We start from the raw sequence: 26,723 nt of genomic DNA on the forward strand, positions 1-26,723 counted from the left end.
ACAGTAAAACGCGATGGGTCATGCTAAAATTGCGTTCTGCCATAAGTCAAGTAGGTAATAAGCACAAATATGAGATATTCGTTTTAATGTGCAAATGTTTCATATTGTATTCAATTAAATTATACGGAGAGGTAGAATGAATCAAAGCTTGCAAATTTTGTATATCGATAAGCATAGAAAAGTGTGATGATAAAATATTGGAGGACTTTAGCCTATACACATTATTTGTTGCAAGTACCGTTACATAACATACACATTTTATTTGTGAGCGCAAAATTGTGCAGCCTTTCTACTTTGATATTAAACTAACAGCGCCTCACCAATTTTAGGTCGTTCGTTGTTAGACCGAACAACATATTGCTGTCAGATTCAATTGCTATTGTGAAGTATGCATAACAAAACTTATCGCAGTACAATTTAAATCCAACACAAAAGTTTGAAGCTTATACGGTCAATTTGCGATGCTAACCTATGGACCATACATGGCACATCTAGATCAATATGTGGAAACACCGGTATATCTCGAGGAAAAACTCAAAAATTAATGCAGTCAGTTCGAGTTTTAGTCATTTTTGAGTGTTAGTGAATAGTTTTGTCAAACCAACGCTTCTAAGACTTGGTCTTCCGTATTGGCTAACGATTGCTTCAATTCTTTCTCCTTTTCACATGCTGGTACGCAACAATGCACCACACATAACCAAATTGATACCGCTAGCAAAAGCAGAAAGCTACATATGATAACAACATGAAACCAAGTCTGCGAGTAAAACCAACCATTGTATGAAGTGCGCCATGGTCTGGTTGTAGTAGTTGTACTGGCGGTAGTTCGTATTTCTGTTACTTGTACAACATTTTCTCTAGTTTGATTTTCAAAAATACTGACATTTGTATACTGCGGAGAAAAGTCGTTTGGAACGAAACTAGTAGTAACCTTTTCGTTGATATAGTATTTAGTAGTGCCAGGTAGAACTATGCTTTTTCTTGTTGCATTGTACGTTTTAGGTATCTCAGTTAGAACTGGCATGGTTTTAGATGTACTGGTCCATAACACCTCGACTGTTACATTAGTTGGTATGTTATATGATGTAGTTGATGACTGCGCTGTAGTAGTTCTAGGCCCTGGTGTCTGTTCCGTGGTTGAGGTTGTACTGGAAATTGATTTAGCTGTTTCTTCTGCTATAGCATTTTCTGAAACGAAAAATAATTTTTTTTGGAGGATGATGACTTTGATGCCCGAATTCTGATCAATAACTTTCCCACGAAGAAGAAACGGAAATGAAAAATCCTCCTTGCATGACAGCATTCTTTTTTCAGATTGACTCGAAATACATCGGAATGAGATAAGTAATTTAATTGATACTGGCTCTCTTTTTCTCTCTTATTCAACGTTCATATTTATTATGTGGATGATTATTGGAATAAGTTAAATATAGGATTGAATTTATTTTGAAATCGTCCTCACCATACAAACTGAGAATTTCCTCGGCTGAAATATTTTGATAAAAAATCCAAAACTCGTCAAGAGAAAAAATTGGTCCAAGAATATCGCCAACAACAAAATCTACCCTCATGGGATATGATCGACGTACGTCTTTGACAGAAGGCGTGTCAGTATACTCATTTTGATGAAGCAGGGTACCGTTGATGGACACCTGCATACATGAATCGCATGTTTATGTAGTGGTATGAATTAGAAGAAGTATGTAAGCGCTTTGCAAAGTCTAAGGAAACATGAAAGTAAAATGCGACTGAGTGGTAATTTGATATAATGAAGTAAGGGGAGATATAAAGGATAATACACAAGTTTAAATGGTGTAGATCAGTGGTTCCCAACTTTTCTACTCTGGTGGCGGACCGGTAAAATGAAATAAAATGTACTCCCGGACCGGCAAAAATTGAAATGAGTGAAACAGAAAATAATAACATATTTTGCGTAATGTCGGACAATCGCTATGCTTTTAGAGAAAAAGGGTACATTTAATAACATTTCATGTGAGGAAAAACTATCAAATAATGTGCCGGCCAAAAATTGAAATGGGTGGAACATAAAATAATAACATATATTTGCGTAATAAAATACAGTGCTGGGCACCCATTATACGTAGAAAAGGCACACAATCACATAAAAAACATGTGCATGCCAAATCATCTACAAACACAATTAACTCCAGTGAGAATTTTGCTTCCATTTCATTCCAATACAGGATTGCGAACGAGGCATGAAATAAAGGTTTTGCAACACGTAGATCTGCAGCGGCTCACGCAGTCAATTTATTTGCTTCGTTTTAATTAAAGCTAGAAGTAACTGGTTGAAAATTCGGACAACAGTTTGATTACTCGATTGCTTAGCGATAGGTATTCGTTATCAAGAGAGCTCAAGAATGAATTGTGACAATGATTCATTTATAAACCTGGACTGTAAAGTAGAGGTTTCATCGGGTTCATTTTATCAATCCCTCTGCAGTTGATCGACGCCCCAAACAAAATGAATTTATATTACAATGATAAAGTCGTTGCTAACTTGGCACCAGGCTCAAAATCCTGCTGTGCATCACCCGGAAAATATCTCAGCGGCCCCCGCTTTTGTTTTGCGTTTCGTGACCACCTGCAGGGTCGCAACAAGTTCATATCTCACTGGGTGTCATAATGAAGCTCTGGAATATTATACTGTTCTTGACAGTTTTCTGGTTTGAACAAGGAAATATTCATAACCTTTTATTTGGATGGTAATATTCAGGTCTACCCATGGGACATTTTTTTCTGTCCCATCCCATCCCATGGGATTCCCATTGATATTTGATAAAAATTGTTAAATTTAGGTTTAGCTTCTACTAAATAGGCCTACATGTACGAAGAGATATGCAAAACAACAAAATTTGCGGACTTTGTTAATTTTATATTCATACCCATTGTAAATGTGTCCATCAGCTCCTTCACTAAGTATATTGTTAACGCTGAATATATGTAGCTCTTCATAACTTACAAGAGAGCTATGCTTAAATATGTGAACACGAATTCCATAACGAAATGTTTTACCATCATTTCTCTGAAAATCATATGGTTTTCGTGTCCCATGGGAAATACAAATGTGTGCTGTCCCATCCCATCCCATAGACAAGCCTGGTGATATTAATTAATCGAGAAAAGCATGCGGAACGGAAAAAGCACACATGCTGATTTTCAGGTTTCTGATACTTGCGAGATTTGGCGGAGCGCTTTCGCGATAAATCGGAAGCGAAAAATGTGATTACTCGGAGCCAAGACGTCGCCGGGCAATTAATACCGCACTTATCAAACACCAATATGACGGCGGAACCGAAATTGCGTAATAAACCAACGTAACTTCGACTTATTAATCAAGAAAAGCATGCAGAATGGGAAAAGCACGCATGCTGATTTGCAGGTTTTGAATCTTGCGAGATTTGACGGAGCGCTTTCGCGATGAATCGGAAGCGAAAAGTGTGATTACTCGGCGTCAAGACGTCGCCGGGCCATACCGATCGTATCAAACAGCAATATGAGGACAGGAGAGGAATTGCGTAATAAATCAACGTAACTTCGTCGTTTCGGCTTCGGTAAAGCGACGGTAGAAAAACAACAAAATGAAATTTCCCGCGGACCGGCACCGGATCGGCGGTTGGGAACCACCGGTGTAGATTACATCAATACAGTATTATACTTTAAGGGCGGGTGTATACATATCTATTGTGGGACTACTCGTCTTTCATTTGTGTTTCAACTAGGATGATACACCATTCACCCCCAAATCATTCATTCAACTCGCTTCAAACTTTAATAAATAAAGTCATTGCAAAATAATCTGAGACAAAAACAGCTCACTTTATGCCGGATTTAAAAATCGTGCATTGCATTTTTGTGAGAACATAAACCTCATATTTTCATTCATTCAGGATCTATTCGATTTGAGCTTTTAAACAAGCCCTACCTTGTTTAGAAACAATACTTAGTTTTTCCGACATTCATATCTAAATTTGTTAATACCTGTATTCCAGTATGGTTGTTCCAACTCATAGCAACATGAGTCCATCTACTCATAACAAGAGTTCGTTGTAGGTTAGCTTCGTATTGTTCACCTAAAAAGGAAAAAAAATATCTATAAATATGGGTGAACGAATGTGGAATAAAAATAATTTACTCAATGAAAACGAGTCATTTCTTCCTTATTATTAAACTAGTGCACGAAGATTTTGTAGAATCAATTAATATTCATTGGAGATTTGCTATTCATATTTTCTCAACGTGCTGTCTTATTTTTAAATCGAATTCATCTTCAGCGTATGAAATTTATTCAGCGTTAATTTATTTATCCGAAACTAAAGAATCGTATATTAAAATGAAGGCCATTTTACTATCAACGTCGCTGCTTTATATGTTACAACGTGGAGCAAGGAAACAGCATAACATTGGGGAAAAAAATTTTCGTACACGGTGGGCCAACAGATTGTTTTGTTGGTGATGTTTGTAATCTACTTTTTCTTGTTGTCGTTGCGAAAATCGTCGCTAAAAAGTTCTTACTTTTATTATTTTAAAAATTCCATTGGACTCTATGCTACTCGTTTTTCGTCATCATCACCGGTATTTGTAAGATACGTTTTTATGACATCGTGTATTTTGCAGCATGATTTTGCTAGCGTTTTGATAATATGAAAGCGACTTTAATACTTCGTTATCGCTTTCGTGTCCATGTATTTGAGCATTGCTCTCTTGTTTTATTTTATACTTATACGAAAATATTTATATCAAGCATGAAGCATATTTATTCTATTCCAGGGTTACCATATTTAAAAAAGCTAAATTCCGGACAGTGAATGAGTATTTTCGGCGCTCCCGAAGTATGTGTACCAAGATGGCGCACAACCTATACTATGTTCAGGTCGTGCGCCATCTTGGTGCACATACTTCATGAGCTTCATATTTTCACGAGACCATATATATGCGCTACCGAAATGCTGAGGCTGCAAACGCTGTACGATACTCATTCTAAAGCGCCCGCTACCGAAATGAAAAGTATTGTCTTCAGTCACAAGCAGAATCTCACACCAGGCGGGTGAGCACTCTCTAAAATCTCAACTTCAGAGTGGAAAATAATAATGAGAATTAGGTTGTGCCGAAAAGGAAAAACAGCAATTACATGCTTAGGACAAATTACAGATACGCGTGTAAGTCAAGTCACTACAAATTTACTCTTCTGACCATGCATATTTTTCTGGAGATCTAATTCTCTTAAATAGGGCATTTGCAGTTGTCTACTGTAAATGCCACACATTTTTTTTAAAGCATCATTTTTTCCAAGGGGTCTTTTACATAAGTGGCAATTGTGTCGGCAGTCTCGTTTGCCTTGTATGTAAACTCAATCAATTTTGATTGCAAACCACCTTTCCCCCAGTCAAAATATTGAATAATTATAGGAAATAATTTCAGTTCATTGTGATTGCTGCCATCTGTTGCGACGCCAAAATACGCGATATCGTTTTCTTCAAAACTTTTCAGAACAGCATCAATAGAATATTGCGCAAGTACGCTAGTAACAACTTTTTCTGTCTTTGTGCGGCCACTACTAAACTTCTTCGCTACATTAGAATCAGGGAAAAATCAGGGAAAATCCTATTAAGTAAAACAGATGTACAGTCCATGGACAAAAAGCTACGATGATGCTTAACAGCGTGAAATGCAAGAGTGCCTTCTGCGGCAGTGATTTCATCTTCGCATTTGCTTCCTGCTGTAACAAAATAATTTGTCATTTTCGTTGATGCAACAGCACCTCTTACTGGTTTGCGATGTTTTTCCGATTGCAGATGTGTGTTTAAATCACCATTACCATTGTGCACGACAGATATATAGGTTCCTGATTTGCAAACCAAGCATTCTGCCTCATAATCATTCCAGCCTTTTCTAAAACATGGATGTTTTTCTTGCATCTCGTTAGTGAATGTGTACTTTCGTTTAGAATTAGCCATTTGAAATAATATATTTTTTACTAACAATAAATACAACCCAACTAAAAATGCATACTCCAAAAAACAAAGTAATTTACCACCAGACTAACTGAATCAAAAGACTTCAGAGACTAGCACTTTCGTTCCCGAATTCCTGACTAGCTTCTTATTCAAACAGAAAAATCCACACGTAAAGCTTTGTGGTATTCTGTATTAAGCTAACTTAACACGGAACTAGCTGCTATCAAATACACTTGCAAGTTGCAGCTGCTCAACGAAACGGGTAAAATAGTCAGCGAATAATAATCAGAAAGTTCAGAATAACAAGAGAGCTATGCTCAAATATATGGACACGTAGCGCCACCCAATGGCAATAATTTTGATGACGTCATAGCGAAAAAAAAAAGTAATAGCCTTCTGGAGAAAAATTTTATCTTCAACCACTGAAAATTTCAAAGCAATTGGTCCAGTATTCGAAGAGAAAAGCGACTTTTTAAAAACGTGTCAAAGAACAAGAACAACAACAACAACAACATAACATTGAAACGATCGTTATGTCCACTACGTGTCCAATAATAATAATAATCAGAAAGTGGTAAACATCTTTGATAAGGAAAACGCTCTGTTACCTCATAATTCCACACAACCTCGTAGTATTAGCAGTGTGCACAGTACGATTGCAGATGCAGTAAAATTCCGGATTCCGGACATTTGAGCATTTTTTAAAATTCTCCCCGGACGAAAAATTTAACCCTAAATTCCAGACATGGCAACCCTATTCTATTCATTATGCTATATCGGCAGGCTTGTCCATGGGAATGGGATTCCCAAACGGAAACGTCTCATGAGATGGGATGGGACAGCACACATTTGTATTTCCCATGGGATAAGAAAACCGTATGTAAACCATTTCGTTATGGTCTTCGTGTCCATATATTTAAGCATAGCTCTTTTGTTAGTTAAAAAGAGAAAAATATATATAGCATTACCAATATACTTAGTGAAGGGGCTGATAGACACATGTACAATAGTTATGAATATAAAGTTAACAAAGTCCGTATATTTTGTTGTTTTGCATATCTCTTCGTACATGTAGTCCTATTTAGTAGACGCTAAACCTAAAATTGGGATGTGATGGGACAAGCAATAACATTCATAGGACATGAACTGGTGTTTTACGTATATATTTAAGGCAGAAAATACACAAAAACTGGTGTGAAAGGGATTTATGTATTCACGTTACCTTCAGCAGTTCGAACAAAAAACAACAGTGAGTTTTCATCTTTGTCGTTACCACCGATATATATCCCTGGTCGGCTTTTGTAGGATGTTGTGCTTCTTACTACTACTTGATTTCGCCGTGATGTGAATCCCTTTACGTTTAGCCAGAAAGCCAGAGTCAATCCATCTGAACAAATTGAATTATATTTTTTTTTAATTTCGCAAAATTGATATCAAAAAAAAATTTGCTATGCTTTCTATAGAAATAAATGAAGAACTACTTAGATTAACTGTTGTAAATTGTAGCAGGCGTTAATTAATATTGCTAATTTAACCACACATTTATTATTGTTTTATAATGCTTATTTTCAAATAGAATTAGTATCACCATGTAAATGTTCAAAATAATGATACACACAGAGATGATACTGGCATTTTGCACTTGGAAAATTTATTGATTTAATGAAAAGCAGTTATAGTGGGCAGTGCTTTAACAGCTTTTTATCAACCACCAAGAAATTATACAAGACAAATACATATTTCATAACCGTATGGTGTAGAGCGCTTTGAAAACCGCATTTTTGAAAACCGTAAGTAAAATTTGGGCTAGGAATTAAGAATTTGCAAAATAGTGATAAAAGATTATAAATCGTAAAACATTGTACACAAGTTATTACATTAATTCTTAACCATAATTACAGTACCTTTACATTCAACTGGATTTCGTATGCAATCGGATTTCCAAATATTTTCAATTAATTCAATTTTTTCTTTGTTCAAATGTAATGCGTTGCCTTTTATTCCCGCTTGAACATCTATTGAATACGATAATAAAACTAGATTCATGTCAACATACCATCAAAAGAACAACATGAATAAACGTCAAATTGTGCTTACCAATGCGTGTAACGTGCATATAAACGGAAATGAAAGCAATATAACTATACCCATGTTGAATTAATATTGTATTCATACCACATTTTGTTATTTTGATTAATATACTTGAAAGAGTAAAGTTTGTTTGATAAATCACTAGTAAGAGAGAGAATAGGTAACTGATATATAATATATTGGTATGAACAATTAAAACATGTCAACAATTCCGCAATATGACAGATTGTAATTTATAAGACGATAAAAAATTTTGATTTTGATTTTCGGTAGTGTTAGAGTTAGTAACTGGATTCTATGAAAATGACTTTATGAGATCACGGTAATCGAGTGGGATCGCATACCAAAGTGACACCAAATTTGAATAGGTTTATTGTCATTTCTTCAGATCCTTCCTGTTTGTCACACCTATAAGTGGCACGCACTAGGTACTTATTATACCCTAAAATCTATCGCGACATAGTGAAATTTATAATTGCAGAATTGCTACCATTTTTCTCTATGATGAATGCAATGCATTGGTTTGTGAATAAATTTCACGTAATTTGTAACACACTTACTGTAGGTACAAAACAATCATACAACTAGCGAACAAAGTGTATTATCAGCCGACTGTAAATAATTAGAAAATTTTATTAATGCTACTAGGAGTATAGAATCGCAGACATAAACAATGTGGTCACATTGTTGTTTGACTAAGCGTTTTGGTTAACAATGGGTAACACCATTAAGTAAACATGCCGTGGACGTATAAAAAATTCTTCTGTACAATCTATACGAATTCGATATATTAAAAACGACAAAGACCTGTCTACCGCATCAATACAAGCCACGATGAACAAACATCTGGTTCAGTATTGTTCAAGTAAGAAGATATCCAAAAGTTTAGCAACAAGGCTCAAGCACATAACGCATCGTCCAAATCGAGACAAGTTACTGACGATAAAATGTGGGTATTGAAGCCATAGTAAAGATGGTACAAAAAATTCAAGCACTTCGATTTGCTAAGAATTCATTTCACCCATAAAACTGACACGAGAAGTTCGGTCGACCTTGAACCTGATATAAAACTAATGACATAAAGACAATTTTTATTGAATTTTACTGTTTAATCCAGAATATAATTGTAAAAAAACCATAAAATTTGCCCACACTCCATGTTTCCCAAGCTTGTCAAATCACACGAATATTTATCTTTATCTCCGAAGTCGGGCAGCAATGTTTCACCGTCATACGTGTCCATTGACCAAAACACGAGAGGATCCGTCTTTATACCTGGGAATAATCAGAAAACTCGACATTGACTTTACAGATAATATTTGTGTGGGCATGATCATATTGCTCCTAGCGTCAGAGGGGGCAATTGTTTTTTAATTAACGATAAATTGTATGAATTTACGATCATTTTAAAGCGTTTTGTTCACATACAATTAGCTGCATTCAACGTCATACGTTGCCGAGCTGATTAGAAATCCGTAGGGTTATCGCACATCGTCTCATGACTACGGGTAAGGTGCCGACGCCCCAAGGTTTATGGTTTGATGGAGCTTACTTTTGGAATATTACTTTTGCTCGGTGCACGACTATAATGGGTGGGATTAGACCGTGTGATTTACCGAAAAGGGTATTGACCATCAGTGATACGTGTTGATGTTGCATCTGGATCCTATCCGCAGCATGGCTCGGTTCGTATAGTTTTATCGATTAAAAAACTTGTGGAAAACTCAGTTGTTCGGATTAACGTAAGCTAGTGATCAGATTCGCAAATTATTATGCTGTAGGTGACGCTTTTTTTAAATATATTTCGTCTAAAGGCTGCTAAACGTTCGCAGAACAAACGTTGAAATAGCGGTGTGTAACAATGTAGAAGTATATATATTATTTCGTATTTATAAATTCGTATTATAAATTTGTAAGCACCTAGACTAGGATATTTATTATTACGCAAAGCATATTTATATAGACAAGTCGTATGATGTAACGTAATTAAGTAGCTGAAAGTTTCGAGAGGCAGTTAACACATTGAAAATCAGGTCAACTATACTCTAAATTAGAAGAAAACGGTTAGAAATAATACTGCGACTTGCTGGGGAATATTTAATTATGTTTGCATATAGTCTCATAGGCTGGCAGGTAGGTGAAAGGTAAAAAAAATATTTGGCGAAAATGGATCACAGCCCAAGCTTCTAGATATGAACTAATTAAATAAAGATCTATTAAGATCTATTGCAGGATTATGCCTCCGGGGCAATCGAAGCCTCTACGTCCACCAGCACAACCTAAAATTAAATCGTGTGATACAGAAATAATTGCTCACCTGCGACTTTTCCAATAAGGAAGAGGATTGTCACGAAATAAAATTCCATTTCTCTTTCGTGTATTCCAACTTTTGAATTTTAATTCACTGCACTGTAGCTTGAATAAACTTTAACGCCGAGGCAAACAACGCATTCGTCTAAATGTACATAGTAAACTATCGGCCTATTTACGTGCCATTCATAAATGAAAGCACCGCCTCCCTAACCATAAGCAATAACGCAATTGAAGTTACGTTCGCGCGTTTAGGCATAGCCGACGTGACTGGAGGCCACCTATACACTTTATAATACGACAAAATCCACGCCTGAATGATCACGGGCTAGGTAAATCTTTTGTAGTAACATGTAAAGACGCATACGCCGTCAAATTGCGTGGTTATAACATTCCCGTACAATGTTTTAAGGATTACTTTTTGCATTATCGAAATACCAAGTCACACTTATCGCGCGCATTCTGCCACGAGATTGTGTACTTAGAACGAAATGCTGGGAAAGAGACAAAGTGTATCGAATTCCTCGCTAAATTGTTACGGCTTTAACTTGCATCACAGCAAGTCAATCAATGATATGGAACCAATCAACAACTTACTTAATTATTATTATATAGTTAGAAATGGTGAATACTTGACAATAAATCATTTTGAATTGGAAACCTTTTACTAATATATTTATATTAAAAGCCAATTACTACAAAAAAAAAGAAGTTTTGAAAAAAAGTAACGCGAATTTAAACAAAGATTGATCTGTGAATATAGCAACCTTTCGTTCCGTTCAATTTGGTCATTCTGATGACCCGTCCTGACTGATCTGACCAAAGGAATGCGAGATCTTGTAAAAATAGTTTCACAACGCTCTTAGTTTATGCATTGAAAGAATTTCGTCACTCAGCATCTATGCCGTTAATTAATTTTGGCTCAAAAAATCGTCAGGACCATGATGCAATTTCAGGTATCAGCACTATGAGTTTCGTATTGAATTCACTCGCAATTGGAATTCCTTGTAATATAGAATATTGCTTGTTTCTATAGGTTGGCTTGCCCATGAAATTAGGAGAGATATTGCGTATTGAACTTCTTCCTTTCATTTCTCCTACTCCCCTCATAAATTAGGGATTTTTTTTTAACTGGACGTTTAACTGCAAATTTTCCTTTTCATCATAACAGGTTGAAAAAATATTCAGCCCTTAGAATTTATTTGTAATTGCCAAACTAAAATTATTACTTTAGGGAAACATTTATAGATTGAGAATATTTTTATTTCAGATTTTTAGAACATATACAACATTGAACATACAACATTGAATCATTATGGCTGTCATAAATTTACAATAGTGCGTCATTCTAGTCTTCTAGTATCTTCTTAAGGTTCTGATAGTTTTTCGGATTTATTTCCTGGAACGTAGCCTTCTGGTACAGGATCTAAAATAAGTTTGGACAAAATAATCAGTGGCGGCGTGTGGTCATTTTGACAACAGGGGCAAGCTACTGCGGGACCAAGTCACCCCCATCTACGGGGACAGGATGAGCGCTGAAAGTTCTCCCATCATTTTATGAGTATAAAAACCATTCCATCGGTAACAACCAATCGGCAAAAGCGACATTTTTTAACGATAAGAAAGTGTCTTTGAAACCGGTCCAAGTCAAGGGATTAATAAATATAGACATAGTTTATTTTGAAACCTCTTTCAAAAGGAAAGGCAATATTTATCCAGATAAATACAATGACATATTAACAGAAACTTCGGGAAAGCAGACAAAACCTAAAATAAGGTTTAAAACGTTACTATGAAGAAAGGAAAGGTAATGCAAAGATAAGGACATGCGTCGCTCACTCATAGATATATATGCTGCTAGACTTCTACTGCTTGAACATATATGCAACACGTCGCGGTTTCTTGGAAGCAAAAGGCTCAATAACGCGCTGATTAAAGTCATGCATCCCAGAAATAACGTCTCTGTGAATGGATAAAACAGCCAAGGAATTTGCTTTATTTTGCTTCATTGTGTTTCTGAGATACGTTTTAATACGCTTCAGCGTGCTGAATGTTCGCTCTGCGTCGGCGGAAGAAATAGGCGTCGTCAAAATGATGTCCAGAAATTTTGCAGACGCCGCATAGGTAGTTACTAGAGTGTTATCTATGAGGAACCCATAGAGCGCGCAAGTTGATGTGATGTTCAAAAAAGTTTGATTGGTGTATATACATCGCAATTCATTTTCCAAATAACCCACGATTATCATGGGGTAAAATTTGGAGACAGTAGCCAACAAATAGATGGGAAATTGACGTGCAAATTTTGTAAAATTTTTGGGGTTCATCAAAGAGAACGCGGCAAGGTGTTCAATGCGCAGACGATCGCCTATTTGATTCACCAGAATTTCACAGCATTCCTTTGCAGACAAAATCAAACGCTGCGTTGTTTGCCCGCGGCGTAAAGAAGCACTCCATGTGTCGTCGTATTTTATTATTTCCCGGATACGAGATACAGCATCGCAGAAGTCTGAAGTACACGACTGCACAGACGCTCCATCCATTAGCCTTGACTGCAATGCGCCGTATAATACATCCACGTGATAGAATATTGTGGAGAAAAGAGCGAGAAAAAATGAAAACTCACCATCTTCTAGCAGACGCTTTAGACCTGCCGCCTCCCTCACAGAGCGTTCGTCCCAAACCGGAGAGCTCTGAATGCCATTGAAACACTCAATGAGCTCAGACCTAATTTTGGACACGCCCTGCACCACGCGTGATTGGAAGTTCCAACGTGTTGGTGCACAAGCTGGGAGACGGCGGCTACATATCTGGCGAAGGAGGTCAGAGCGCTTCGGCGGGACGGAAAAAAATGAAGAAAACCCAGAAACATTTGCAAAAAATATACGGACGAGAGGGGTATCAAGACACATATTTTTAATAACGAGGTTAAATTGGTGTGCATAACAATGTAAAAAATGCGCATGAGGAAAATCTTCTTTTATATAAACTTGAACACCATGTTTCGACCCACTCATGACTGCCGCGCCGTCATAAGTTTGAGCTATCAATTTTGACTTCGCGTTGTAAGGCTGTAACACTTCTTTCAGTACAGCCGATATCCTGCAAGCCGTGCGATCAACGATTGTTACAAAGCTGTGAAATCTCTCGGTAGGTTTACCATCTTTCACAAACCGAAAAATCACAGCCAGTTGGGAAACGCACGTGATGTCAGTTGTCTCGTCAGACTGAATCGAAAGGAACTGGCAATTCTCAATTTCCAGAGCAAAATGTTGTAAATAAATTTTATACATTGAGTCGAGCAAATCATTTTTTGGATATCCTTGGATGTCCCTTTCGAAACAGTTGCGGCATCAAGATGATTTCTCAATACTGTATCTAGGGATGTGGTGTATTCCACCATATCCAAAAATACCCCTCTATTAGAAGAGCCAGCCTGTTCATCGTGCCCACGGAGGGACAGCTCGTGACAACCAATGACCTTCAAAACATCTATCAATCGACCGAGAACATGGCGGTTTTTCTCGACATTTTGGTTGTGCCGACGAATAGAAACAGCGCGTCCTTCATCCAACTGTGCTGCAATATTAACATTTCCGAATGTTCGGTATTTTACTGCATTGTCCAGATGCTCCATAGAAGATAGATGATCCCTGGCACGCTCGGAAAGATGTTTAAGATCTCTAAAACCAAATTTACACCAACGTGAGTCACGGGCAGTAGCAAAAAGTAGGCAATAAAAACAAAAAAGTGCATTTTTGTCCTCGCTGTAACACAACCATTCGTGTTTTTTATACCAAGTTTCTGCGCAGAATGTACGCCGACGCTTTCATCCGTCATGGGATTGTTCCAGTGAACAATTTTTTGGTTGATAAGGCCCAAGACGTTGTACCTCTAATTTTTGTTCCAGCGGCAGCTGCGAAAACGGAGTGCGAAGTAGTGCATCAACCTTATTCATTATGAGGTCTAAGGCTAAGAAATGCGAAGCCGGAAAGAAGTGAGGAGCTCAAAAGGAATGTGGAAAATCGAAAGCAAATGGACTAAAGGTCTCTAACTGATTCAAATAGCGAAACAAGCGACAAAAACGAAGGCGAGGAAACTATCAACTCTCCAAGCAACCAACGAACGAGAAGGAATGCGTGAATATGTCAACACGTTGTTGTAAGAAACGTCGGCATTGTGTCGTCATAATTTCGGGGCTAGCCCCGATCGGCCCCGATGATTTAGTAAAAGAAACAGAAAACAAACGAGACAAACGCGGCGAGTGGAAGATAAAAGAGAGAATACGATATACAATGAGCAACCGGGGCAAAATTGGCGTCGCCCCGTCGACGTTCGGCGAAGGCTCTGCGAACGAAAAATGAACCATGTCGGTAGAATATGGCTAGTGTAGACAGTCTGTGCAACCGATATTGAGGTATTTTTCGAATATTTTTTATTATACCGAAAAAACAACCGGGGCATTGGTTGGCCCTATTGACGCGCCGCCACTGAAAATAATGATCTTGTATCTATTATTTTGAAGGTTACTAGAATAAGTTTCAAATAAAATTTCCCTCAATGCTCATTGAATACTCTTTTAATCGTAATATTTGACACACATTTCCTCGATATTACAACTGAATTGAGTTTTATCCCCCAACCTGGTGGACCAATTAGTCTGATGAGAAGGTGCAAACTGTGATAAAATTTTAATAAGACAAATATTGCATAATTGCGACAACGATCAAAGTCAAAGAAATTCACATTATTGATGTGGCAGAAGGATAATGCTAGGGGCATTAATTCGTTATCAGATAATAAGAAAAGAAAGTGTAAATTTGTACAAACCGGTCTCGTGGCAACGAAATTTTGGTGAACTAACATCCAAGAAAGCAGCACCATTTATTCGCATTAATCTTGAAATTAAATCGAATGTAGTTTCTCCCGGTTTCGGGTAAACGCCTAATATATTAGATAGCTTTCTGTTAAAAAGAAAAATACAATTATGTTGTTGTACTGGTCAATACAACGAAAGTTGATTTAGGGTTGATTTAGTATGGAAATTAACTAGAATAAACACAGTATACTTTTTTTTTTCATTTGAAACATACCTACAACTCCACGTTTCGGGATCATCGCCCTCACGTTTTGTTTTCCATAGACCTATCAATGCCAACGACGTCATAGGTTTATTTTCAATTAATATTTGTCCGTCCTTCATTTTGAATAGATTTTCGATGACATAATTTCGCATGGCGCAAATAGTTTCGTTAAGTTTGGTTTTATTAATCGTTGAATTCGGCATTGTAAGTAGGCAATGTAGGGCAGGAAGAAGCTTTATGGTATTTTCTAAAAACAGAGAATAATGAATACATTTAGCCTTCTGTGATTCAAATATTTTATTATTAAATACACCAAAATTTAAAAAAAAAATTTTGCACGAATTTATTAATTGGGTCATATATACAAAAATGGTTTCAGATTTCAAAAAATAAATTGCGTCCGGTTACAAGAAATTAAAGGAACTCACGAAGAAATTCAGAATCTCCAAAACTGCCGTTTTTGTTTTGACCTTCAATGAGTCTATTCACAAACCAACCTTCGAAAGGAATACCGCTAATACATACTGATCCAATTCCGATTGATAGCATGTCGTATCCAACAGTTGGAAAACGAGCTGAAAAAGTGGCAAAACTAAAAACAAACAAAGTTACTTGATGTTTGCTCAAATCAAAATCGCATGGATCGGAACAAAAACGAATTGGATGTATTTGGAAACAATAATTAATGGTAGAATGAGAAGCGCGCAAAAATTTCAAAATAAAAATCAGAGTATTTTTTGCACTTGCATCACGGTTGTTATTTTTAATTGAAACTCCTGATTCTCTATTTATTAATTGAACCTGCGAAAATGTGTAATGAAACAAATTCGAGGCAAACGAAAAATGTCGAGATTTAGTCCTGTTCTCGTATAGGTTACAATTATACTAGTAGAAAGAATTTAATATTTAACATATCAGATAGATGAAACGCCTACCATCATCGGGAAATTGCATCTTTATTTCATCAGAAACATTTCCAGCGAAGTCAACTCCGTCGATACTACGGACATCAAGACACATACTTTTTGCTGAAATGATGTGCTCGGCTTTCTGTCTCATTGTCATTCTTATATAAAATATTACGGAAGTAAAATAGAAATGACCATGATAATAAGCAATGCTTCCCCTCTGCCATGCTTTATTAACGCAAATTAAATGGTATACATTTTGCAGAAGGATATTTGCAAGAAAGTAAGTGGTTTACTATCCCATAAACTGTTAACGAAGATTAGTGAATGACCCCGGCTCGACAAAATTCTCTCGAAAAAGTTCTCTCGAGTATTTACAAGGCCCATTATTTCTTTTTCATAGCAACAATCTGGCTCAAAACAATATCTTTACTTTATATGTGGAGTATTTATTTAGTAGAGCATTTGACATTTTACATCGTTAAACATAAATGAATGATTGTTTGAGGGTAATAAATATTTTCTTTCTTCTGGATCAAGTTCATGTTGGCATATTGCGTATATAATAAACTCAACTAAAGCATTGTTAAAGTTTATTTTCTTATGTCGCGAGCAAAGGAAAAAAAAATAAAAAAACTCACTAACGAAGCAAAATTCGTGAAATATAAAAGTTTACTGTACTCTTTGAACTTTGATTTTATATTTTTCACAAGAGCATTTGCAGTTTTTCCGCGACCAAAGAACGTTTTTTGCGCCGTAAGCTGCAAGATAATTGGCGTGGTCAAGTCTTCCCACGTCCAATCCGGTTTTCTATTCTTCATTAGCATTTTAACAATTTGCTTCGTTGCCTGTTTCACCTCTTTTTTCGAAGTTGGATCTCCTGAGAATGTGAAACAAAAATTGCTGTTTTTAATTTCACTAATGTTTAGGTAGTTTTTCCCAAAATTGTGACGCGCCACGAGATAGAATGTTGATTAAAACGAACTGGAATGAGCAATAGCGTTAAAAAACGGAAACTGAATTAATTTATCTATAATCTATTTCAGCGAATGCCATGTATTTTGGAAATGGATTAGTAGAAAGTTGCATGTAGACCCACATTAGTTACCCTTTTTAGAAATACGAAAATCCCCTTCATTTACATGTTTTAAACAAACTTGAATAAAGTAACTATATAATTTTATTTTATTTACTTGCCCCAACAAGTTTATTTTTGAATTCTTGAAATATGTACGAATTTTACATTCAAACCTTTAATGACTAATCAAGCAATTCAAATTTACTTATTCCATTCGACGTCAGCATATAAACATCTCTAAGTTCAAATTATGTAGGTTCTCATAAACTCGTGTAAATTTTCAAATGCTCCACTGGAAGCAATGATATATAGTTTGACACAGAGTTTGAAATAACATGAACCTAAATTAGAACACCAACTGGACACAAACATTCTTACTTACGGTATATATATGTATATGATTCTCTGAAGCAGGCTAAAATAATACCAAATAACCCACTAGAATAAACAAGACGATTCATAACATTTGTCAACCCTTTTTTTCATAATTGACAGCTTAGAATCACATTTCGACACAAATAGGAAACCTAGCCTCAAACCAAACCCGGATTCAGGCTCAATTGCTAATTAAAAAGAAATTCAAACTCACCGCAAACTGTCGCAGAATCGTCCACGGAGCCAAAAGCTAGGGCGACAAGCACCAATATTAGCGTTAATATCAACAACTTCATATTGTGTCCACTACTTCTAGAGCTAATTATATCGAATATCGTATATATCTTATAGTCTTTATGTAGAGAACTATGTGGCGACCTGCTCCCATCACAATACCTGAAACCACTTCAATGCTAATCCATTTTAAAAACTGCTCAACGGCTAAAAAAATCTTTATCTTAAATTCCGAGTATACTGGCTTTATGTATGTTATGTATCTTCGGGCAATGTAATATATAATGTTAATCACCAGTGTTGTATGATCTGAAAAATTGAAGCACGACAGTTAGGTTAGAAACGAGTTGAATTAACCAGTTTATTTCAATTTATTTCTGTTTAGTTCAATTTGTTTATATGACTATACATGAGTGAATTTTACAAAATTGACGAATGGCTGCTACCCTGCACACGTGGTGTATTATTCCCTACTTTTGTAACATCTGTCCATGTCACAATAGAAAAAAATGTGCCAATTTGCATCGGTGTGAAGTGGGAATGCACCGATGCTTATCAGACTCACTTGTAATAAACATTTTTCGCTCTGATTAATGCATGCGCAAAATTTCAGACGTTTTGCAATGATGTCTGGAATGTTTGTTATGGTCTTGCTTGAAATAAAAGCTAATTTCATACGCAGCAATATAAGAATGAACATAATATGCCATTTGGAAGTGATAAAAAATCACTTACATTCAAGCGTGTACTTCCTGCTGTGATAGGAAAACGTCACACAACAAGAAAATTCGTTCGAGTTCGTCTTCATTACTATTCATAGCATTAGGGTGTCGCTATTTCGGCGCAAATGAAAATAGAACCTTTTTTTACTTCAAAGAGTGGTATCCATGGGTGTGTATATATGTTTAAGAGTGCAAAATTCCACGGGTGCAATAGATGCGAATATCTGCGGGTGCAAATGTACGCGGGTACAATTGTACGTCGGTGTAAATGTACGCGGGTGCAAAAGTATGTGGGTAAAAAGTACGTGAGAGCAAATGTACGCGGGTGCAAAAGTACCAGGGTACAAATGTTTGTGGGTTCAAATGTGCGTGAGTACACTGGCGCAAATGTCCGCGGGGGCAAATATGCAAGATGCAAATGTCCGTAGGAGCAAAGGTGTTTGGGTGCAAATGTAGGTGGGTGGAAACGTCCATGGGCGCAAATATCCATGGGTGCAAATGTCAATGGGTGCAAATGTTCATGGGTGCGAATGTTCATGGGTGCAATCTGTATGTTGGTGCAAAAATCTGCTTGTGGAAATGTATAGATGCAATGTTCGTGGGTGCAAAAGTAGGCAAGTGCAATTGTCCCGTGTGCAAATGTAAGTGGGTTCGTAGATAATGGCTCTTTGCGTATATGCCGCCTAATTACATGACAGCATTTACATATGGCGAGGTTAGTGAATTTCAAACAGCTAACAGCCAGCTAAAAATCTAGTATGTATTTTGGCCGCCATCGTTTTGAATGTTACTCATCAGTAATGGTGATCAAAGAGGCTAATTACAGAACAAATTTAATCCACGCAAGCAATCAATCCGGTCCGAACCGGGACATTATTTTGACGCACTAATCACTGAATGAGATAACCAGAGGAAAACAAAATCCCGATTTCATTTGCAAGCCACCCTCATTATGGTCTTGAGTCTGAAGTAAACATCAAGCTATTTTTTGGCGTACAATTGCTAGACTATCATTTGTATTGTTGTCACAACAGTAGGTTTCTTTGTTTCAAACATTAACACGGCGAAAATTAATTGGATTAACCCAACGTCTATGCATAGACAAACCGGTATATAGGATTATATTTAACAAATGACATGATGACAATGGTATGAATTTGTATTGTTTTGCTATTCACTATTTTAATTAAAATAAGAAAAAACCTGTATCAAAACTATAATCAAAATATAACGATTGGCTCCTAAATTCTCAATACAAAAATGCCGTTTGCGTTGGAATTTATTTGGCAAAAAAAACAACATATCGAAAACGTCAAATCTCACATTGCCTGACTTTGTGTGATTACCCATAAACAATTTTTCATGTGTCAAAACGTTCTACACCAATTTGTTGGCGGTGATATATAACACTAAGCCAATCGTTCTGCTTTAGGCTGACGTATTGGCATTTCTACAGGCTGGCAACGAATCCGATACTGTAGTCCGAAATTGTCATATTAATATATTTATTTTTCTTTTATGGCAGAATTATATTTGTTCGTTCTACGGTTTAATTTTACAATATTATGTAGGGTTTTGTTTTTTATCAATTCTAAAAAAAAACATCGTGTTTTAAAACAAGGGCTTGTTTTAAATCAATTTTTTTTCTGTATTTTTTGTACTTTTCATCGAAATATCCCTTGCATCGCCGCGAAACTACGCCAAAACGTTACAATCTGGCAGCTGCACACGCAGCCGGATTTACAATTTCAAAAATGTGAGGAAAATTTTTTATTTTGACTCTTACTATTGCGTACATTTATCGCCACGTTTGTATTTCAACCAAAGTCATAAGACTTTACCCGGAATGTTTAGCCGAGATATCAGAGGAACGTCTTGAGTAAGAAAAATCATGAAAATTAGCTCGCGAGCAACCTACAAAAGCAATTAGATCAAGTGCAGTCCTTCGGCAAAACGAGTGGGTTGCGATAATGAAGAATATGGTTATATCGGCGGTAATCTACTGATATAAACGATGAGACGCCCTAGCCTAGCTTTTGTTAATTGTAAGAGTCCTCTGATGCAAATACGCCACAACTAATCTGTTATGACGCCATAATATGAATTTCGAGTTCATGTATTGACATTTTTCTCATAAAATGATGGCGATTCTACGGTTAATACTGTTCGGTTATGGTTTCATCGCAGCAGGGTCATTCACATAATGACTTATCGGTTGCGTCTTACTGCGCCAACCACTGAACTACAGCTTGAGAAGGTGTGCATGAGCCTATATCGATATTTGTAGCGTTTTGAAAGATTTATTGCAAATAGGAAGCGCTTGGCAAGTTTTTACACCCATTTTTCTTCAACCTATTTAATAAAAAAAATCAAATAGTACAGCCATTTTGAACAAAGAGGCAAAAAAAAAACTTGATTCAAAACAATTATTTTAAAACAATTCTCTTTGAACAAATAATATTATGCATGGTTTTTGTTTGCCCAAAATTCGCAGGGGGGATGAAAAGAAAAAAATCATAGTCCTAATAGGGTAATATTCCTGAGCTCTTGTCGGGTCGCCTTTAAAACTTGATGAAGACGTCGGCGAAGCGGGAAAGTGGAGGGTCTTATTTCAAGCGTGGGATCAAATTGCAAGTCTACCCACTGGAGTCAAGTATTCAATATGTAAATAACAGTGACAAAAAAGCAATAACAAATAATTCAAAATTCGATAACAATAAAACTCATGACGGACGAATATCGCGGGTCATAAATAATCAAATATATGAAAAATATAGTGATAAACTTCATGATAGCATATTTCATTTAAATGAATTCGTAAACACTTTACGTAAAATCGATGATTCCCAAGATTTTTATCACATTCATATTGGTATCGTCATCATAAGTATATATATCAAAATAACGTGACGTTTAAACTGTATGTGGAGATTTTTGAAACCTCACAAAACCTATAGGCGTGGTCTTTATACTATATTCACTACTAGACGACAAGAAACGTGAAATGCTTTTCATGCAGAAAATTTAGCGTGTAATGTACGAAAATATCTTTCGACAACTTTCGACCATAATAGTGCTAAGTAATAAACTATTTATTGTGCATTTAGGATTATCCTGACAGATATGTTGGCAGAGATATTTGAGGCAAAAGAGTCCAATGAAAGGCTGTAATTGCCGGAAATTCGCAGTATGCTACAGTGACATGTAATGTTTATTTTCAATACTTTTTAAATATATCATTTTGGAGATGCCATGCTAAAATACTATTAATCTATACAGAAAACACAATTATCAATACTTCCAATGTTTTAGAAAAAAATGATTTTTTTTGTTTAAATTCATTATGAAAAGTCGCGAAGTTACCTATCATGGTTAGAATTTTATTCTTATATTCATATATATATTCCTGTTAATGCTAATGCTTTTCTCCATACTGATTATTGAAGTTGTATGACGGGCAACAAACTGCTGTTGAATTTAATTTGCTGATGCGCCCATGGTAAACTATGCCACGTTTTATGACTTGATAAGGACAAAACACACCCATTTGAGAAAAGATGCAAAAAATAATTCTTTCCCCAATCATTATCTCACGACCTCTTTATCGTTATTCAGATACCGTCTGTATGATTGAAATGATGATTTTTCAATAATCACAAAGTAATAATTTACAAATGAGTATACGTTTGAGTTGACAAATAGATCTGAACATTTTTTTTTAATTTCAATTTGAGTTCATAGTGAAGCAAAAAGTCCAAATCATTGTATCGATTGCAATGTTTGATGAAACATCGTCGCCAAAATTTTCACCGATGAGGTGCTAATCTCAAAGGTTTCTGAAACGCCAGGTATCAGAAGGACGTTATATACAAATTCATTTTGATCACCTTATCGTATCAACAAATCGCCTCTATCGTGACCAAACGGTTTATTTTTATATATGCATCGTGTACGATTTCATAAACATTTTTTTAATAATGGTCGTGCTTTAAAAATGACTCGTCAAATTTACGCGTCTGCTGATGACTACGAAAGATAATAAATACAGACGGAATATAATATATAAGAGAATTTTCTGTTTTGAATCATTTGTGTGAAATTCCGACAAGTAAGAAGAAGCCAAGGGAACCTAAGAAGATGAAGTTGACTTATATTATTTTAGTTACATTAATAGTTGTGGCGACATTTTGCTCATCCGCTAATGCAACTTCAATATGTGGTGGGTGGAATTTTAAAGTAATACTAATACTAATAATTAAATATCAGTTGATGAGATCGGTTGAAAAGGTTCATGAAATAAATCTTTAAAAATATACCAAAGCATCATCATTAAATAAAAGATAAATTATTTCAATATGATCTTCTTAGGAGATCCGCAATCCGAAAAAGACGTTCGTCTTGCGACCAAAGAAATTGTGAAACGTTTGATGGCAAGGCGAAAATCTGATTGGACATGGGATGCGGTTACAACGCCTATTGTCTTCCAAGTTAGTGTTCCAAAAATGTTTTTCGGTCGTCAAAAAACAGCAAGATCTATTGTGAGAAAAATGAAGAAGAATTTTCACAGGTATTTATATCAAAAGCTATATCTAGTAACAACAAAAATCGGAAATTAATCCAAAAATTGTTTTTAGAATGACGTTGAGACAAAAAGCAGAGAATATTATTGCTATAAAATCTTTGTGCATGAATGAAAGAGACGTCGGAGGAATAGATCCTGTGAAAAACGTATCGGAAGAACTAAAACTACAATTTCCGAATAACAGTAAATATTAACTTCAAACACGTCAAAACAACTCTTTAAAAACTTTTGATCGAGACATGCGATAGCTTTTTTACCTCATTTTATCGACGATATAAAACAAATAGGTCTAAATAAATATTTTTGGAATGTCTCTATGATAATTACAATACAATAAAATACTGTAATTTTAACCTGTTAAACCTTTTTAACGTTATACAGCTCGTTTTCCAGCGATCGGATACGGAATGTTTTCCATTGGGATTGGTTCGGTATGTGTTAGTGGATACCCGATTGAAAATTGGTTGTTTGAAAAATTTATATCTGGACAAAATGAAGACGGAAGTTTCGGAGATTCAAATTATCTTAGTGAGTAAAAAATTCATACAATATGAGTCGCGTTCAAAAGTTTATATCCCAAATTTGACAATTTCTGTTTCGAATGATATACTACGTCCAGTTAAAAAGGCGATAATATATAAAACAAACCTATCTAAGAATGCAACCAATGTATTCCATAACGCAATGCGCGCAGATCATTTCTGATTTGTTTCTTTTCAATTAAAGGCTATACTTATATGCCAAACATTTCTTTAAGTATTACCCAGTTTTTACTACTGAATCTACATATTGGCACATCTGACAGTTTGTAATTATTTTTAATTAAAAATAACAAATTTATGAACTATAGTAATAAAAATTCAGCATGGTATAAATTCATCTCTCTACAATTGAGTTTGACAGTTTTAACAATGACAGTAACCGGCAAAATGCTGCGATTTTTTCAGTGAATACCATAAGGTTACTTGCTCCTACCCATTGCCTGCGCCTGATGAAAAATCCTGCTTACAACGCGACAAAACTCGATAATGTGCTTTTAAAAATGAGAGATTACATAATGAAAAACATGATTACCACTCGTGCTGGGGAAGTGTACATTGAGAACAAAAGTTTAACTTCACATACGATACTTAGTTTATGGAAAACAAGAAATGAAGGAGAAAACCCCGATAAATGGCGTTGCAGGTATGCTACGTTTTTGCATTTCTTACACCAATTTTTCTCGTGAAACTCTATTTGGTTGTTTATGATAGTTGTCAAATCGGCGCTCCCGTAGTATGTGCAACAAGATGGCGGATATCTGAACATAGTATGTGTACCAGGTTAGGGTTGGGCCATGATTTTATTCCAATTTTCCTTATCTTAATTATATTACAAGTTCGGGCACTAGCCGAGTGACTCCCGTAGTTTTTGTACCTGAAATTATGGCCTAACCCTAACCTGATACACATACTACGTTCCGGTGTCCGCCATCTTGTTGCACATACTACGGCAGTACCGTCAAATCAATTTCCAATATGGGAGTTCAACTTTATTCATGTTTTTGTGGTTTGTGCAGGGAGCTATCAAAAACGTTAGGAATATATCCAGACCCGGACGAAACTTTGTCTCAGTTGACTTCTCGTTTGATGCGTCTTCATGGGGCTGCATACCTGGATGTCGGATCGCCGCAATTCACCTGTCAAAAACCAGGTAGTGTGTTTATGTCAGATTTACTAACGTTTTCAAATATTAATACCCATGTACTAAATCCAGATATGCAAAGCATTTAGAAAACTTGTTTGTAACAGCTGCATTGACACCTACCTACACGTAAATACATATATATCCAATCGTTATAATGAGGACCATTGTATAATATGAGTGAGACAATGTCTGGATAACTTCTCTGGGTTGACTGCTATTATCTCACTTATATATTTAGTTTGTTATGATTGTGTTTTCATTTAGATCCTGTACCAAAAGGTTACGTTCCTTCATGTAAGCCACACAAGCCATGGACCTGCAAATCGAAGAATCCAAAGTAACAGGAAATTGCAGAACAAATAAATCAGAATTCGAACGAGTTAAAAAGGAACATTCCTCTATTTTTATTATGGATTTTCATCAATTTCGCCGCGACAAATCTTTCCATTAGATTTTGTAAATATGAAAAATTTCAAGCAATTTATTATGCTCTCCCACACATAAAAATTGAAAAGTGACAAAATCAAGATTCACGTTTCATTTTCCGTGTGCTGTCATATTTTATGACTAAAGTTATTTTGTTTTGTGCTTGTATTTTCTGTAGTGTATCAATAAATATTTTCATCCTAATAGTTTAAGCATATGTTTTAACATGTGTTACAGTTGTATTATCGTTTAGCAGAGTGCTTAAAAATCATTACCTCGTCGTTTGAGAGGTGACCATGCCTGCCTGCCACCGGCGATGTATCATTTACATAGGAATTATAAGATATTACATAATAATCAAACTTTCAAAAACGGCTCCAACGTCTTTGCACCCATGTACATTTGCACTTTATACTTTTGCACTCATGGACATTTGCACTCGCAGAGTTTAAAATCAACATATAGTTTGCACCAACGAACATTTGTACCCACAGATATTTGCACATACGGACAATCGTACCCACAGACAATTGCACCCGCGGACATTTGCACCTACATACATTCGCACCCGCGGACATTTGCACCCCTGAACGATTGCACCCGCGTACATTTGCACCCACGGATAAATACCCATGGGTAAAGATGCCTATGTGTGAAAATGTCATGAAAATGTCGGTTTCCTATAAATAGCTATGTTCAAATTTCCTCTGAGTCCTTTTTTTCGAATCTAAAAGTTTGTTGTTTATACCAGCGATTCTCAAAGTTGGCGATATTGCACACTTCTTCTTTATTGTGATGATGCTATAAAACTAATCAATGCAATAGTGTAAAATTTTATCGTATATCTTGTAATTTTGCTAACGGCAATGTCTTGAAAATAATCTTGAGCGGCTCAAATTTAACATATTACCAAGATCGCAAAAATGCGAATCAGTTCTAAATATAATCGGACAGTATACCATTATTACCATATATTTTGATGTACGCAGATTGTTCATTTCAAAGCAATATTATTTTTATTGTATTGTAAGTAGACGCAACGGCGAGTTACTTTGAAAATAATGGAATTATTACGGCAAATCCTTGTTATTACCTGTATCGGCCATGGACTGACTATTTTGCGCAACAGAAAAATCATGATTTGATTTGCAATTTCGATTTGAAGCTTCCGAAAAAAACGATAGCGTATTTTCTTATAAGTCACAAAGGCTATGGTTGGGCGTTTGAATTTGGTGTCCGTATATTTGAGCAT

The 26,723-nt window shown here is 35.9% G+C and overlaps 3 protein-coding genes and 1 pseudogene across 3 annotated transcripts; 1 reads left to right on the plus strand and 3 right to left on the minus strand.

Annotated features, from left to right (window-relative positions):
• Positions 1-68: 68 nt before the first annotated feature.
• Positions 69-10,654, minus strand: LOC120333206 (uncharacterized). The gene is made up of 7 exons (XM_039400577.2): positions 10,387-10,654; positions 9,222-9,344; positions 7,883-7,993; positions 7,201-7,365; positions 4,003-4,094; positions 1,463-1,652; positions 69-1,188 (listed from the first exon to the last, which is right to left on the minus strand). Exons 1-7 carry the CDS (start codon positions 10,433-10,435, stop codon positions 596-598), a joined length of 1,323 nt encoding a protein of 440 aa, XP_039256511.2. The 5' UTR covers positions 10,436-10,654; the 3' UTR covers positions 69-595.
• LOC144431283 (uncharacterized) lies at positions 5,068-7,188 on the minus strand (annotated as a pseudogene).
• Positions 10,655-11,657: 1,003 nt separating the features above from the next.
• Positions 11,658-18,193, minus strand: LOC120332931 (uncharacterized). Its single transcript, XM_078119000.1, has 7 exons — positions 18,036-18,193; positions 17,050-17,248; positions 16,396-16,526; positions 15,889-16,035; positions 15,470-15,707; positions 15,207-15,340; positions 11,658-11,805 (listed from the first exon to the last, which is right to left on the minus strand). The coding sequence occupies exons 1-7, from the start codon at positions 18,115-18,117 to the stop codon at positions 11,747-11,749; spliced, it is 990 nt and encodes a 329-aa protein (XP_077975126.1). The 5' UTR covers positions 18,118-18,193; the 3' UTR covers positions 11,658-11,746.
• A 3,866-nt stretch (positions 18,194-22,059) lies between these two features.
• Positions 22,060-25,683, plus strand: LOC120333341 (uncharacterized). The gene is made up of 7 exons (XM_039400742.2): positions 22,060-22,996; positions 23,146-23,344; positions 23,412-23,542; positions 23,741-23,887; positions 24,307-24,544; positions 24,918-25,051; positions 25,310-25,683. Exons 1-7 carry the CDS (start codon positions 22,915-22,917, stop codon positions 25,384-25,386), a joined length of 1,008 nt encoding a protein of 335 aa, XP_039256676.2. The 5' UTR covers positions 22,060-22,914; the 3' UTR covers positions 25,387-25,683.
• Positions 25,684-26,723: the final 1,040 nt, after the last annotated feature.

This window comes from Styela clava, chromosome 13, assembly GCF_964204865.1.
Source record: "Styela clava chromosome 13, kaStyClav1.hap1.2, whole genome shotgun sequence".
Lineage (NCBI taxonomy): Eukaryota > Metazoa > Chordata > Ascidiacea > Stolidobranchia > Styelidae > Styela > Styela clava.